Raw genomic sequence first — 15,061 nt, 5'->3', positions numbered from 1 at the left:
GCGGGGCGGTGGGCGGGCGCCGGGATGGCGGGGGAGCCGGGCAGCAGCGAGGTGCGGCGGCAGCACCGCTTCGACCAGGGCAGCTTGGAGCGGTACCTGTGCGGCCGCCTGGCCGGCTTCGCTTGGCAGCCGGCGGGGCCTCTGGCTGTCAGGCAGTACAGGTAGCGGGCGGGCCGCTCCCCTGCCGAGAGGGGCGAGCGGCGGCCTCCGTGGCTGTCGGCGCGGGCCCTCGCCCCTGGGTCGCCCTCAGGCGCGGAGCCAGAGCCCGGGCGCCGGGGGTGCGCGCCCCTGCGGGGCGAGGAGAGGGGCCGCGGCTTTGCTCGCCGCCCGGCGGGAACGGCGGCCAGAGTCAGGCCCCTCTGCCCCGGTGATGGCGGACAGCGGCCGTCGAGGGCACGGCTGGCCCCTCGGCCGGCGGGAGAGGTCAGCGCCGGCGGCCGAGGTGTCCTTTGGCGGGGACAGACCCTGCGGCCCCGGCTGGCCGTCGGCAGGAGGGCGACGCGTTGGGTGGGCTTCCCGCTGTCCGCGGAAAAAACGCGTACGCGGTGAGCTCCGTTGCCTGCTCGTCAATCTCGGTTTGTGTGATTGATCTTTAATTGCACGGCAAATAATAATGTCCAGAAGCACATATGTGGCTTAAGAAATCAATTTAAAGCGCCTGAGGTTATCTCCGGGTAAGCAAATCGATGCAAACAGTGTAACGCTGTGCTGAGATTCCCGTTAACACCCGGAGAGCAATGCGCTGTGCCAGTGAGGTGCTAGGCCCAGGCTCCAAAGTCGCTGTTGGACAGAACGTCTACTTTATTTGCATTAAGCAAATAAGTGGTGTGGCTGCGTGACCTAGTATCAGGAGATAACGATTGGAAGTTAAGTTATTGCGAAAATACGTATCGGCTCCTTTGTAAACATGATGTCGACTGCTTTATCTGCGGCTATCAGTAAGAAACAGTAAACCATTTTTCACTGTCTTCTAATGCAAACGTAAAACATCCCCAGCTATACAACTCATATGTACTTCAACTGAGGAAACTTTAGGAGGGGCTTCAGGAGAGTAGCTAATGGTAAAATCTGCTAAAGAATTGCCAGTATTTGTGCTTTTACTACTTTGTTTGTCTTGAGGTTGCACTTCAAGGCTTCCACCAATCTAAATCTCTGTTGTGCCAGGCAGAGTATTTGTCTGTGCAGAACGCTTGTTAAACTGCATTACGGACTATGCCCTGGCCGCCTTGGGGAGAATGGAAATGTTGTGGGGAGCATGAGGGCAAAAGTTCACTAGATTATTATTTTCTGGTGGTTTTCTAATCTTTTATTGGACTAGGTTGGAATGCATCTTAAAAATTATCTGGAATGAGGAGAGGAAGGCCTGTAGATTAATGGCACAGAGCCTTGAGGAAAATAAGGATCAATGAGCTTGATTGGGATACGATTGAGAAGGTGTTGTGAAGGGTTTAACTAGGTTGTCCTTCTCTTTTACATGTGTATGTGATTGAAAGGTCTGATGCCTGTGATTCTTTGTCAAACTTTGCAGTTACTATAGGCGGTCCCTTAAGTGTAGCATATGTATGTGATGATCAGGCTAGTATACAGTGAGGCTTGGTACTAGAATTCCTCAATTATTTGGAGAGCTTTCTCTATGCTTACGATGTTCAAAATACAGCTCGCCAAAGGACAGATACAGTTGTTGGCTAGTGTGAATTCTGCTCTGTTTAATTTCCTCCAAATCAGAAAGCTTTAAAGTTAGTATTTACTGCATACCTTGAAAATACTAAGGATGTATCTTTAGGGAGGAGAGGTAAATCTCCGTTTCACAGGAGAACAAATTGAGTATCTGTGACCTCTCTGCAGTGAAAGAAGACATCTTTTTTATAGGTAGGAGTAGAACTTCTGACTTCCGGTTTTGTAGGCTATCACTTGCATCCTTGTAGGACTGTATTTGGAAAAAAAAAAAAAAAAGAAAAGCAGCTCTTGAGAAGAACATTTTCCTCTGTCTTGCCATTTTGTTCAGGCCACGTCACAGTGCATTTGCATCATTTCTGTTAAAAGTTTGCAAATGTGTAAGTACTTGAATTCGCAAGTAATTATAAGCTTTCTCTTTGTAGCTCAGGCCAGTCAAATCCAACCTTTTATCTTCAGAAGGGTGGGCAGGCTTATGTGCTCAGGAAGAAGCCCCATGGCCCTCTTCTACCTAGGGCTCACAAGGTAAGTAATGTTCTTCAGCAAGCTCCAAACACTTTGTATGCAGGTGGCTAAGTCCTGTACATGATGGTGCTGCACATTGTTGAATGTGTCTAGAAATGCAATGAATTACTGGATCATTTCTGGTCTTCTGTGGTAGACGCATAAATAAACATTTGAGAGGATATATTGTCATTCACTGTACTCATTTATGTTTAGGAGCTTTTCATTGAACCTAAGTTCTGTGTCTTCTTCAGATCGATAGAGAGTATCGTGTGCAGAAAGCCTTATTTTCAGCTGGATTTCCGGTGCCTGAGCCCCTGTTGTATTGCAGTGACATTTCTATCATTGGAACAGAATTTTATTTAATGCAGCATGTGCAGGTTGGTCCTCCAATGTGAAAGATTTTTTCCTTCTCCCTACTACAAGCTGCTTTTAAATTGTTTAACACTTTTCTGTTAGAGTCTTATTCATCATTTACTATGCCTTGTGATATAAACATAAATAACCCTCTGATATTTTTAAAAAATGCTAGCTATCAAAGATTGTCACTGATTTCAGCTTCTCCAGGACTTATTTCCCACTTTGTCAAAATTTTCAGCTCAATATTTAACCTCTTGCTCTTGTTTTGAGCTCTCAGAAGGATGTCTTGAAATGAGGCAATATTACTTCTGTGAAAAGCATACACAAGTCAGAGGGAGAACAATCAGGCTATGAAGTTATATTGAATCTTTGGATATCCTGGGACCTGTTTAGTACTGAAGATAGGAATCTACATACAATCACCTTTTCTTGAAAACCAAGCAGGATTCCAGCTCAAACACTAGTTTCGGAAAGAACATTGCGTAGCTCTCTCCATAGCCCATCACTCTGGGAGTGCCGTAGCTGAATATACTGTTTCTGTTAGATTTTGGTCATTCTGAGCGTAAGTCTGCTGTATCATGTCTTTTTTTTTCCTGTGGGAGGAGGATTTGAATTCAGACCTCTTTCATTGCATCCTACTCTATCATCAGATTCATGGGGAAATTAGAAATGTAAGAGTTTGTGGGCCGCTTCCTGGAGATTAAGTTAACCTTCCTACAAAAACCATGAATCAAGAGTAATAAAATGTAAAAGCTGTGAAGAATTTGAAGCAATTTTCTTACCTTAAAGATGGAGAATTTTTCTGGTTTTGACTAGAACGAAGTTATTTCTTAATGAGAAACCTTGCTACTGATATATTTACATTTCTAAGGATGTAAATTTACAGTCTATCCATTCTAATATGGACAGCAGTGCACTGTTTTTAACAAATACATTGTGTATTTAGAAAACAATCATATGTTTATTGTGTTGAATAAACTATTACACAATACAAAATCTGATTTCTAGATTTGTTAGGCGGAATCTTTCAGCAAAAAAGTTCTATTGATGCTTTAGCTGTGTAAATATATTGAAGCCATCATGCGAACCAGTGAAATTGAGTAACTTAGAGGAGAGAAGAGTCTGTCTTTTCCAATCTGTTACTGGCAGGGTCAAAATTAAAGGAGAAAATGGAAAACCACACCCATCTTCTACACATAAGAAACTGCTTTTAAGGAGAATGCAAGTGAATTTCTTTGGATTGTTTGCCTCTTTATACATAGAACCCACCCATTCCCCTCCCCTCCCTGCCTGCCCCTCCCCAAGGTCTTAACTGATATTTTTTCCAGAAGTTAGCTGTTAGACACAATACAGCAACAGTTGGTTTTTTCCTGGTACTTTCAAGCTGGAGGATATCTGGTTTGAGTGCTCTAATTCCAACTTTCATCTACTGAATGTATATGTTATTTTAATTGCCTTCCAATAGATATACTTTATACTGATGATATGAGATTACTGTGAATCCCTTCATCTGTCCTGGGCAAGGAAAAAAGTAAGTGAGGAAGGCATTTTTGATTGCATAGGTTGTGTTGGTTCACTACATTTGTTTTTCCTCCTGAAATGTGTAGCTTTACTTCTCTTCATCTGATGCGTACATCCCACCAAATATCTGATTTATGATGTTTCTAGGGTCGCATCTTCCGAGACATCTCAATGCCTGAAGTGGGCCCAGCAGAGCGTTCTGCTTTGTATATTGCAATGATAGAAACTTTGGCGCTGTTGCACTCTTTTGATTTACAGTCATTGGGTCTCCAAGGATATGGTAGAGGTCCAGGATACTGCAGAAGACAGGTACAGCTCTTCAAAAAATTCTCTTGTTTTGTCAGGTCTTTGAAGATTTATTTGATTTGCAGGCTAAATTGTTAATTATTAACTATTTGTAAAAGTAACCATCATATTTTAGCTATTAAACACCTTCGTGTATTTCAATTATTTATGCACAGTATAAAGTTACTACTACATTCAGATAAATTCTGTAATGCTATACTTGGAGAATGGTATTAATTTGCTTTTGGAATAATATTAGATTTAGGCTATGTGAATAGGATTGAAGTAGAAAATAGAGGTGGTCTTCATTGCATCTTTTGATCTCACAGTTCACATCTGCAAATGCAAAGGTACTGGGTTTTACTGAATTTAGAGGTAACGTGGCAATAGTCAAAGTCCAGAAGCATGCGCTTCAGAATTTTGGGCTCTTGAAAAACTTGTGAATCAGTTGGAAAATCCATTGAAGTGTTCATATTTCTTTAGGTATCAACTTGGAAGAGACAGTATGAGGCAGCTGCTCCTACAGCTATTCCTGCCATGAACAAGCTGGCTGAGTGGTTAGCAAACAACTTGCCACCTGATGATAATGAAGAAAGCCTGATTCATGGGGACTTTAGAATAGATAACATCATCTTCCACCCAACAGAGGTATTTGAAGCATGTTTCTGTATGTTTAGTAGTTTTTGGTCCTCCATTTTTTTGTACTCCTGCTGTGTAATGAGACACATGTGGGCATTTTAGCGCATGATACATCTTTGAAAGGAACAGTAGAAAGCTTAACTCTTCTCTATAGTCTGTGTATGGTGTTGAGGTGACTAATACAGTCCTGGTTTTCATTGCAGGAGCTAGTTACTCAATTGATTCATTAGCTCTCGCCCCTACTTCAAAGTCCAGGAACAAAACATTTTATATGCATAAATCCTATTGAATTCAGTGCAACTTAAGGACATACTGAAGGCTCACTTCATTAAACTGTATGAGCATCTGATGCAAAGCCCATTGAAATCTGTGGCATGGCTTCAGTTAACAACAATGGCTTTTGGAACAGGATCTGAATGCATGATATGTGATACTAGTGGAAGCAAATAAAAATCTGCCAAAGCTGATTATTTGGGGAGCTTATGTAGATCACAGAGACCCCTGAAAGTTCCTCATTCATCTTCAGGGAAACGGATAATTATTTTTTTATCCCCCCCCCCCCCCCCCCCCAGTTTGTGGAAGTAACGTGTGTTACCTGTCTATTGACATAATTGCATTTTCATTATTTTTGTCCATGCTATTTGCTGTGTTGTGACCAGAAGATATGCCTGGGATTTGTAACCAAGACTCTGCAATGCCTGATTCACAACAGAGCAACAGATCCCAGGGATTCCCGCTGTTACGCATAGATTAGTTGCTAGACGCTGTTTGTAGGCTTAAATGTGCTGATTGACTCCCTGAGCAGTCTCAGGGACTCTCCCAGCTGTTCCTGAAGTAGTTGAAAGAATTGACCAAACTGTATATAGGTAATTTTAAATAATCTGTGGAAACTGTTCCTGTATATGCAGGGATGACTGTGTAGGAAAGTCTTTTGCACGTAGTTCAAGTAGCCGTGGATCATGAGTAGACTGGAGGGGTTGTTCAGGATGACAGGCCAGCTGGATTATAAGAATTCATCAGAATGACAGTTTGGGGAGTCTTAACCCATCCAGCTGAAGACACCACTGCAAGGATGCTTGCAGCAGAGGCTCATGTCATTGTCTGGGCAGTGATTGACTGTCCTGTTTAGGCAATTCAGTTCTGCATGTAAGTGTTAATCTATGCATAATATTGTGATAAATTAGGGGTTTTAATGCATGGTCTGTGAGTATCTGTGCAACAGGACTGGAAGCAGAAACACCCCAACTGTCAATACTACTGTTCTTTAGGATATCTTATTTCAATCATATTTTGACTAGAAGAGTTTAGAAGTTTCTGGCAGGAGGAATGCTACTCAAAAAATGTAGAATTTAAAACAGATTTTCTTTGGAAAAATGCCTGGTTTTCTGCTACTATGTGAATGTTAATTTCCTGCAGATCCTTACATAGTGCTAAAAGGAACTGGTTTTGCTGTAGACAGGTACAGTGCGTGTTTTTAATTTTAAACATATAGTAACTGCATAGAGCTGTTGGATGTTAAGTGGGTTGTGCATTTGTGGATGGGGAGAATTTATCTTCTAGCACTCACTCGAGGTTTTTATTTTTCTTAAAGGCTCGTGTTTTGGCAGTGCTGGACTGGGAACTTTCAACTGTTGGTCATCCTTTAGCAGATTTAGCATATGCCACTATGTTCTACTTTTGGCCTACATCTAATAAGGACTTCGGTCAAGGAGCTATCTTGGGTTTCAAAGACACCATAGGTATGAAACTGTAATATTTTTGTGGAAATTAATTCTAGGGTTGATTTCTATTTGATATGTTACCTTTATAAACAACAATAAAAAGTTAAATTAATAACCACATCATTTTGCACTTGAACTTTTCCATAGTTTTCGTCATTGTAGGCAACACGCTGATAGGTTTATGGTAGTCCTGTTTTAACAAGCTGTGGCTTAGCCACAGTATGTGACTTCTGTAAAAGTTTATTTTGAACCTTTCTTAGAGATAATGGAAGAAAACTGGAATTTAAATGTAAATTTATCATTTATTTAAAAAAAAACAACAAACCACACACCTCCCCCCACCCTACCCCCTACCCCTCCCTGTGTGGTGGTGAAATTAATTATTGATTTCCTGAGTGGAGTGGAGATGAGGGGTGGTAGGAAGTGTTATGTGTATCTGGAATTCTGACAACTCCTATTTCCTTTTGGCTCTTCATATCACATTTAGGTCATGAGAAAAGATAAATCATGTTTTTGACTATGTAAATGGAATATCTCATAAAGCTGAAAAGCTGTTCAAATGTTTGAAGAATAAGGTGGAAAAAATCATAGAAAATGTTGAGTATTCTAAAATATTTTGGTTTTTTTTTTTTTGTAGAAACTCCTTCATTTGAAGAACTGGTTTCCATTTACTGCCGCTGCCAGGGTGTTAGCACTACTTTATCCAACTTTAATTTTTTTCTTGCTTTGTCATATTTTAAAATGGCAGCAATATCCCAGGTAATACACTCACATTTGCTGAAATGTCACATAATTTTATTATGAGTATTTGTAGTCGGTAATACTTGTTCAACATATGAATAATATTTTAAAAATTACCGGAACCATTGTATTTCAGTTTGTTCCTTTAGAAGCAGTATCTTAGATGCTTATGACTGATAACTCTCTAAGATGGAATTCTTGCTACATAAAATACATTGTGTTAGACACAGCTAACTTCTTAGGAGAGCAGGATTTATGAAAAAATGTTTACGTTTTTACAAAAAAAAGTGGATATGTGGATTTTTCTTACTGATGTTCCAGTATGCAGGCAGTTTTGTCATTACCTTTTTGCACTCTCTGGCTAATTTAAATCCTGTGTTACAGAGAAACAAAGATCTTTCTAAGTTTCTGCAGCTTTCATGAAAGTAGGTAGCAGGATAGATAGATAAGATCCTGTTGGTGCCACCCACAGATGAAAAAGGGTGTGTTGTGAACTCAGCTTGTTATGAGTATAGGAGACCAATCCTGAGATGTGATTATGGGAGAAAATAAGTTTCCTTGATTCATTGTTAACAGAAGTAACAGTTTAATTAGATATTCAGCCTTTGTAGGACATAAGTATATTTTAATGAGTTGCAGCATGAGATCTGCATACCTAATGTGGGATAAGGTACCTGGTATTGATTTGGAGTAAGAGTGTGTATGTGGGTAGTTAATTATAATCACAGGTGTGTACTGTTGTTGGTTGGCTTAAGGGTAATGTGATGGAAAAGGACTTAACTGCAAGGTTCAAGCAAATGACTTGAACTTCACTCGCAGACTTAGCTGCAAGGTTCAGGTAAATGATTTATTTGAACTTTACTTACAGACTTAACACGCCACTATTGCAGGTTTTACAGATACAGTGGAGGAATGCGCTATTGCAATTTTTTAAGGCAAGAGTAGTAGATTATTACAACCACAAGCGATTCACAGACAACCACAAGCACACACGCATTTACAAACTTAAAGCATAAACAATATTCACTTACCCCTCCAGGTAAGGGCTTCAGTCCCAGGGAAGTTACCTCGACTGGCGTCCCGATCAAGGGGAGGAAGGGTTTCCTTCACAAGCCAACTGTATAGTTGGAGAAGTGACTCCTCCATTTTCAACCTGAATCTTAGGGTTTTTATCCCCTGACTTGTGGAATGGTGTGTATGACTATGTCTGAGTGGATTATGATATATGCCTAAATGGATTACATATATCTGAGTGGAGTTTCCTCTTATCTTTCCTTTGCTGGTCTGTAGTTGTTTGAATACACAAGGTTGTCATTTGAAACCAAAGCTGAAACTTGGATTGAGACTCAGGGCATACTATTTGTTAAGGGATTTCAAGGCTCAGTTCAGGTTTTGGTTCTTTGAATGGTGCAGCCACTGCCCTGTTTAGTTTAGGGTTTATCAGAAAACCCAGGGCTAAGCTGTCTACACAGCTCCCCTCTGCAGAGAGACAGGGCCTCAAGGCAATCCAAGGCTGGGTGGCTTTTGTAACCCCCCCATGAGTCACCTGTGTGCACTAGACATGGTGAAACTTGTTTGCAAACTATGAGCTGGACAATTCACCCAAAGGGGCAGGCTGAGTTTACTTGCAGTAGTGCAGACATTTCTTTTTTTCTTTTTTTTCCTCTGCTACTTTTTGTGATTTGCCTTTAGTTTGGTTTAGCTGGGGTATGTTTTTTTTTCTCTTGCGCACACCTGTTTTTGGTTTGTGTGGTGGGGTTTTTGGCCACAGGGGTGGCTTCTGTGAGAAGCTGCTAGAAGCTTCCCTGGCTCCAAGTTGGACCCGTCTCCGGCCAAGGCTGAGCCCATCAGTGACAGTAGTAGCGCCACTGGGAGAACAGATTTAAGAAGGGGAACCTGTAGTGAATGAGGGGATTGGAATGTGAGAGGAACACCTATGCAGAGACCGAGGTCAGTGAAGGAGGAGGGGAGGAGGTGAAAGGGCCCATGCTGGAGCAGATTGTGAGGGACTGCAACCCATGGGAGGGACCCCAAACTGGAGCAGTTCGTGGAGAACTGTCTCCCATGGGAGGGACCCCACGGTGGACCAGGGGAAGAGTGAGGAGTCCTACTCCCCCTGAGGAGGAAGGAGCGGCAGAGACAAGGTGGGATGAGCGGACCCAACCCCCATTCCCCGTCCCCTTGCGCCAGGAGGTGGAGAAAACTGAGAGTTGAGTTGAGCCAGGAAGGGGCGGGGGGGGGAAGGTGTTCTAAGGTTTGGTTTTACTTCTCATTATCCTTGTTTTGATATGATTTGTAACAGAATAAATTGGTTTTGGTTTTTTTTGCCCAAGTCAAGTCTGGGTTTTGCCTGTGACCATAAGTGGTGCATGATCCTTCCCAGTCCTTGTCTGCACCCACAAGCTTTTCCTCCTGTTTTCTCCTCATCCCACCGGGAGGGGTGAGCCAGTGGCTGCCTGGTCCTTTGTTGCTGGCTGGGCTGAAACCACGACAACCAAGCATCTCCAGTGTATCAGAAATTGAACAAAAACAAAATTAACATATCCCAGTAAAATCTGTCTGGTTGCTAATTTTTTTCCTTTTAAGACTATGTGCATTTAAGTGTTACTTTGATAGTTAAAGAAATAATCAATGCATTAGTCAATTTTAAATGCCTAATTATACAATATATGCCTTTCATTTGGTTTTAGGGTGTGTATGCTAGACATCTCATTGGAAATGCTTCTGCAGAGAACAGTCATGAATTTGCTAAGATGGTGAAGCCTTTGGCAGAGAGAGGGTTAGAGCTCTCAAAAAGGTAAGAGTAGTCTAAACTGCTGGTCAAGGGCAAGGCAAAGCTTTTACAACGTCTTCACTTACTTAAATGCTGTATAAACCAGCTTATATTATTATGAGGGAAAATCTGGTTTAGTAGTTATTGCACTGAACGTTCTTCTCTAGGTCATCTTTCAGCAGCACACACCACAGCATTTCTGGAGGGCTGTTCCATCAAAGTAGGAAAGGCCAAGAAATTTTGCTGAAGGTCAAGCAGTTCATGAGGCAGCACATATATCCAGCTGAGAAGGTAAAAGCTTTTAGTAAACCTATTTATAAATGAACATTTTATGACTAGATTTTATAAAAATGTAAAACTATGTATAGAAGTCACGTCCTGCTCTTTGGTTTTTTGTTTGTTTGTTTTTTTCAAACAGCTGTATTTTCATGCAGTGATGTTTGTGGCATTGAAAAATATTAACAGAAATCATGATAGTCTGCATTAATTTTTTGCAGAATTAAAATGTTGTATGCATTGTTAATGAAAGCTAAGAGTTACTTTTTAAAGTTTAAGAACTACTCTTTTTAAGAAGAGTTGCTTTTGAAAGGTATTTGCCAAAATACTTCAATGCTAACAAAAACCTAGAACTCTTATGTACTAAACAGAAAGATGCTTGGTTAAAAAATGGAGTCGGCTGGTTTTAACCATACAAAGTTGAATGTTTCTGTTTCTTGCCTTATTTAAGTGTGACTTTTATGACAAAAAATGGATTCCATAATGTGTCAATGTAGCCTCATTCCTGAATATATCTAATACCAGCGAAGGTTTGAAATCAGATAATGAGAAATATCCACAGAAGTCCCTAATTAGTGGAAGGGAAAATGAGATGAAGCATTTTACTTCTTAGCCTAGGGAGATTAGAAATTTTCCGCCTAGAAACTTTTCAACTTTTAGCCTCATGAAAGCACAGATGACTTTTGTTGTAGAACTGGGTTTTTTGGCTTTTTGGTATTTTTTTTTTCTTTTTTTTTTTTTCAGTCAGGCAGAAACGCAAAGAACATAGTCTAAAAGATTTGTGAATGCATCTGCCTATCACAAGGAGGGGTTGAGAGCAGAAACTCTTGATATGCAAAGTTTCTTAAAAGTCTGTCTCTGTCTAGTTTTAGATTGTCCAAGGAAGCCTTGCAATAATTAAAGTACTTGCTTTTAAAAAAAACAAACAAAAACCCCACGAACAAGCCATGCAAGGCAAGTTTTGCAGCTGAGTACTGTTGTGCTTGTAAGTTATTTCTGGTAACAGGGATTGTGAATCAAGACTTGTAAATTCTACTTTGAAATTTGTCTTATTGTGTGATTTTTCAGAACAGGGCACTACTACTCATTCTAAAACTAGTTCTGGACCAGCTTTGAAGTGCTGTGCCTCTCTAAAACATGCTTGTGAAAATACTAGGATTACTGATTACAGAGTTTTACTTAGTACTAGGCACTGGTGCTCAGAATGACTGCTTACATAATCTGTTAAGGAATTATTTTGACAGGAAAAGAAAATATATTCGTTGCAGTTTTTTTCTCAGTTAAAAAAAGATTAACTGGCTTATATATCTGAATGTTGTGATGGGAAACCTGAATCTTAAGTGTAGGTATGTCAGGCTTTTATTTGTTGTTTTACTTCTGGGTTCATGCCTCTTGTTCGTGCTGTTGGTAACAGTTACTTACATCATCAGAAAACACTGGCCTTCTACCGTCATCATCACATACTTTAAACAACCCCAAATCACTTCCCTGTATGAAATAAGGTACTGATTGGGGTCATCTCCATGACACATTTAAAGTCTTGCAATATGAACAGATTGCAGTTTGATTTTTCAGTTATATTTTTAATTGTATAATGCAGCCAACTGCATAATAAAAACCTGTGCTGAATATTTTTTTACTGGTTTCTTGGGGTGTGGCACTGGAAAAGACACCTTATTATTATTTGTGTATGTTACATGTGTTCTTAATTTAAACAGCATCTTTTTAATTGTTTCTCTAAGGAAATAATAAAATACTATGCTGGACATGCAAATACTGAGGAAAAATGGAAGAAACCACCACTGCTTGAGAGATTGAAGGTATAGGATAATAAATATTCTTGAGCACTCTAGCAGTAAAAGAAACAGGCACTGACATACAGCATAAGAATGTTTGGTGTATCCTGTTGGAGAAGTTACTCTGTATGGAAGGAAACAGTGTGAGGAACAGTGAAAGGAAAGGAAGAAGGAAGTGTGCAAAAGGAGGTGAGAGATACGAATGAGGAGAAAAGCAAAAGTGAGTTCTGTGAGGCGTATGTCTGAACTTTAAGTCAAAAACTACCTATTGAAAATAGCTATTGAAACAAGGCATTGGATACATTGGACAGTATGTTAGGCAGGAAGGAAGAAAATGGGCAGCAAGCCAGAATTTAAATTTCTTTTCTTTTTTTAAAGCTTTATTGCTAATGTTTTTCTCTGGTTCTTTTAACAGGAAATGGCCAAAGTAGAAGGTCTGTGGAACCTTTTTCTCCCAGATGTCAGTGGTGTCAGCCAGCTTGACTACGCGCTAATAGCTGAGGAGATGGGGAAATGCTTCTTTGCTCCTGAGGTTTTCAACTGTCATGCACCAGGTTAGCAACCCTGTCCCATAACTACAACACTGAGACCGTTAAAAAGTTGGGCATCTTAAGCCTTACGAGTTGTGTGTCTCAAGAAGTAAATATGACTACTGATTTCTTACAGACACTGGGAACATGGAGGTCCTGCATATGTATGGGACTGAAGAGCAAAAGAAAGAGTGGCTGGAGCCTCTCCTAGAGGGGAAGATTAGTTCTTGCTTCTGCATGACAGGTAAATTTTTCTCCACAAGAGAGTTAGAGGCAGTTGGCAGAAATTTCACATGGCATATGCAAAAAGTACAAAACTACAAATTGTTATGTGTTAATGAACTAATGAAGAAATTTCCACTGTATCTTGTGAATGTGTTTGAATATGAAATGATCTATGAGGTGTGAATGCAAAGTGAAGCACCCTTGCTGCCCTTCCCTAATAATTACCGTTTCTCATGTTTACAATAATTAGTATTTGCTTTCCATATATTTTTCAGTTTACTTTTAGTACTAGTAAAATACATTTTATTGTACCAAACAGGTTTACAATAAAACTTACCCTTTTTTGTAATGTGCTTTGGGTTCTCTAGGAACATACAATTAGATACAAGTATGATGATTGTGATGAAAGTTGTGTAGTTTTGCAGTATGTTGTAGGCAGAGGTTTTAAGACATAACCTGAAGATAACTTGCAAAACATACGATGCACTTGCTTTATGTCTGCAGCTCAGCATTATATTAACTTTTGCTCTTGCAAAATGCTTGTGGCATTCAGCATCTCTGGAAGGCCTGGCTCTTGAAATAGGCAGGTAGCTTTTGAACATGTGATGTTAAAATCTTGATCTTGAGGGAACTCAGCCTTGCAGAGCTGGACCTTTATTTTGCAAATTCTGTTTTACTGTGTCCTCAAGAGGAAAATGGTGCTTTTGTTTTAGAGAAGGTGGCCTATAAAAGAAGTTAAGGGTGAAAGGAGAGAGGAGGAATCTTTCCTGTTCCAAACAGTCATTGAGGACATTTTGCTGGCAACTTCGCGTAACCTATTTCATAAACCATCACAAAATATCTTTATTTTCACTTGAGAAGAGCCTAGGGAAAAAAAAGGCAGAGGAGAGATACGACTGTAATCTATAAGTGCATTGGAAGGGGGAAGGATTTAAAAACATCAGGGAAGGAAGAAGGCTGTAAAGGGTAGTCTGAGCCCAAGAACAAGGAACTTTAAACTGGCTATGGATAACAGGTTGTTGGAAAAGAGAAAAGCCTGTGACCACCAGCAGAGTGAGGTTCTGAAAACAGCTTTTATTCTGGGAGAGAAACAGTGTTACTGTCAATAGAGTATATCCAGATCCCTATATTTGTGGAGGTAGTACTACCTGTATATTTAATCCAGTGGTTGGTTTTTGTTTTTTTCTTTAACACAGAACCTGATGTGGCTTCAAGTGATGCCACCAATATGCAATGCAGCATTGAGCGAGACGGAAACAGTTATGTGATCAATGGCAAGAAGTGGTGGAGCAGTGGTAAGTATGGAAACCCTAAATAAGAATGGCTAAGTCTAAAATTCTTTCCAAGAACTGATAAAAATATTTGTGCTCCATTTCTGAGATGGAAAATTGTCTCTACTTGAGTAAAGGCAATAGAATGTAAAGCAATGGAAAGAGCTGAATCGATTTTTTGTTCTATGAAGCAAAGTCCAAGACTCAAATCCAGTTTGGGGTTTTGGGCCCTTTTTGGAACTTCTGAATTTCGTTCACAGAATGAATACTACTATTGTTCTTTAAATGTTACCTCTTCCCATCAGGTAACTTACACATTTATGGCCGTAGCCTTTGAACTTTGTTTTTATGAAGCTGTCTTTAGCAGCTTGTGTGTGAGGTTTGAGTGTACTGTGTAGTTACAGTAAAATTTGGCTGCTTTTTAAACTAGCCTGTAATGCTGTTGGACTGACTGTTACAAGTGATTTTCTTATACTATACTTCCCAGAAAAATCAATGGACTGCACTGTAATAAGTGGTAAATGTTCCTGATATTGTAGTACTGTTACTTTTTTACCAAAACATATGTGACAGCTACTTGAAAGTCATCATTCCTTGGGAGTTTGCAAGCCAGCTAAATAAACTGGGTTGCTAACTGGAGTGAAACTTGAGCATTTCATTTAGCTACCTTTGGCAGCTACCTACTGATACATGTTGGTGCAGTACCTAGCCTCACCAGAAGATAGGTGTCTCTGTCTTTTCTAGT

At 40.2% G+C, this 15,061-nt stretch overlaps 1 protein-coding gene across 1 annotated transcript in view; it reads left to right on the top strand.

Annotated features, from left to right (window-relative positions):
* The first annotated feature begins 24 nt into the window (after window positions 1–24).
* ACAD11 (acyl-CoA dehydrogenase family member 11) overlaps window positions 25–15,061 on the top strand; it is a 34,188-nt gene continuing 19,151 nt past the window's right edge. Inside the window, exons 1-13 of the mRNA XM_049817052.1 lie at window positions 25–161; window positions 2,100–2,199; window positions 2,433–2,558; window positions 4,207–4,368; window positions 4,828–4,992; window positions 6,575–6,722; window positions 7,342–7,463; window positions 10,136–10,242; window positions 10,386–10,509; window positions 12,237–12,314; window positions 12,706–12,844; window positions 12,957–13,064; window positions 14,242–14,340. Coding sequence (XP_049673009.1) covers window positions 25–161; window positions 2,100–2,199; window positions 2,433–2,558; window positions 4,207–4,368; window positions 4,828–4,992; window positions 6,575–6,722; window positions 7,342–7,463; window positions 10,136–10,242; window positions 10,386–10,509; window positions 12,237–12,314; window positions 12,706–12,844; window positions 12,957–13,064; window positions 14,242–14,340 — 1,615 coding nt within the window. The remainder of the gene's footprint in view (window positions 162–2,099; window positions 2,200–2,432; window positions 2,559–4,206; window positions 4,369–4,827; window positions 4,993–6,574; window positions 6,723–7,341; window positions 7,464–10,135; window positions 10,243–10,385; window positions 10,510–12,236; window positions 12,315–12,705; window positions 12,845–12,956; window positions 13,065–14,241; window positions 14,341–15,061) is intronic.

Source organism: Accipiter gentilis, chromosome 14 (assembly GCF_929443795.1).
Source record: "Accipiter gentilis chromosome 14, bAccGen1.1, whole genome shotgun sequence".
Lineage (NCBI taxonomy): Eukaryota > Metazoa > Chordata > Aves > Accipitriformes > Accipitridae > Astur > Astur gentilis.
Note: the sequence above shows the minus strand (reverse complement) of the source record. Positions and strands in the feature narration are given on the sequence as shown.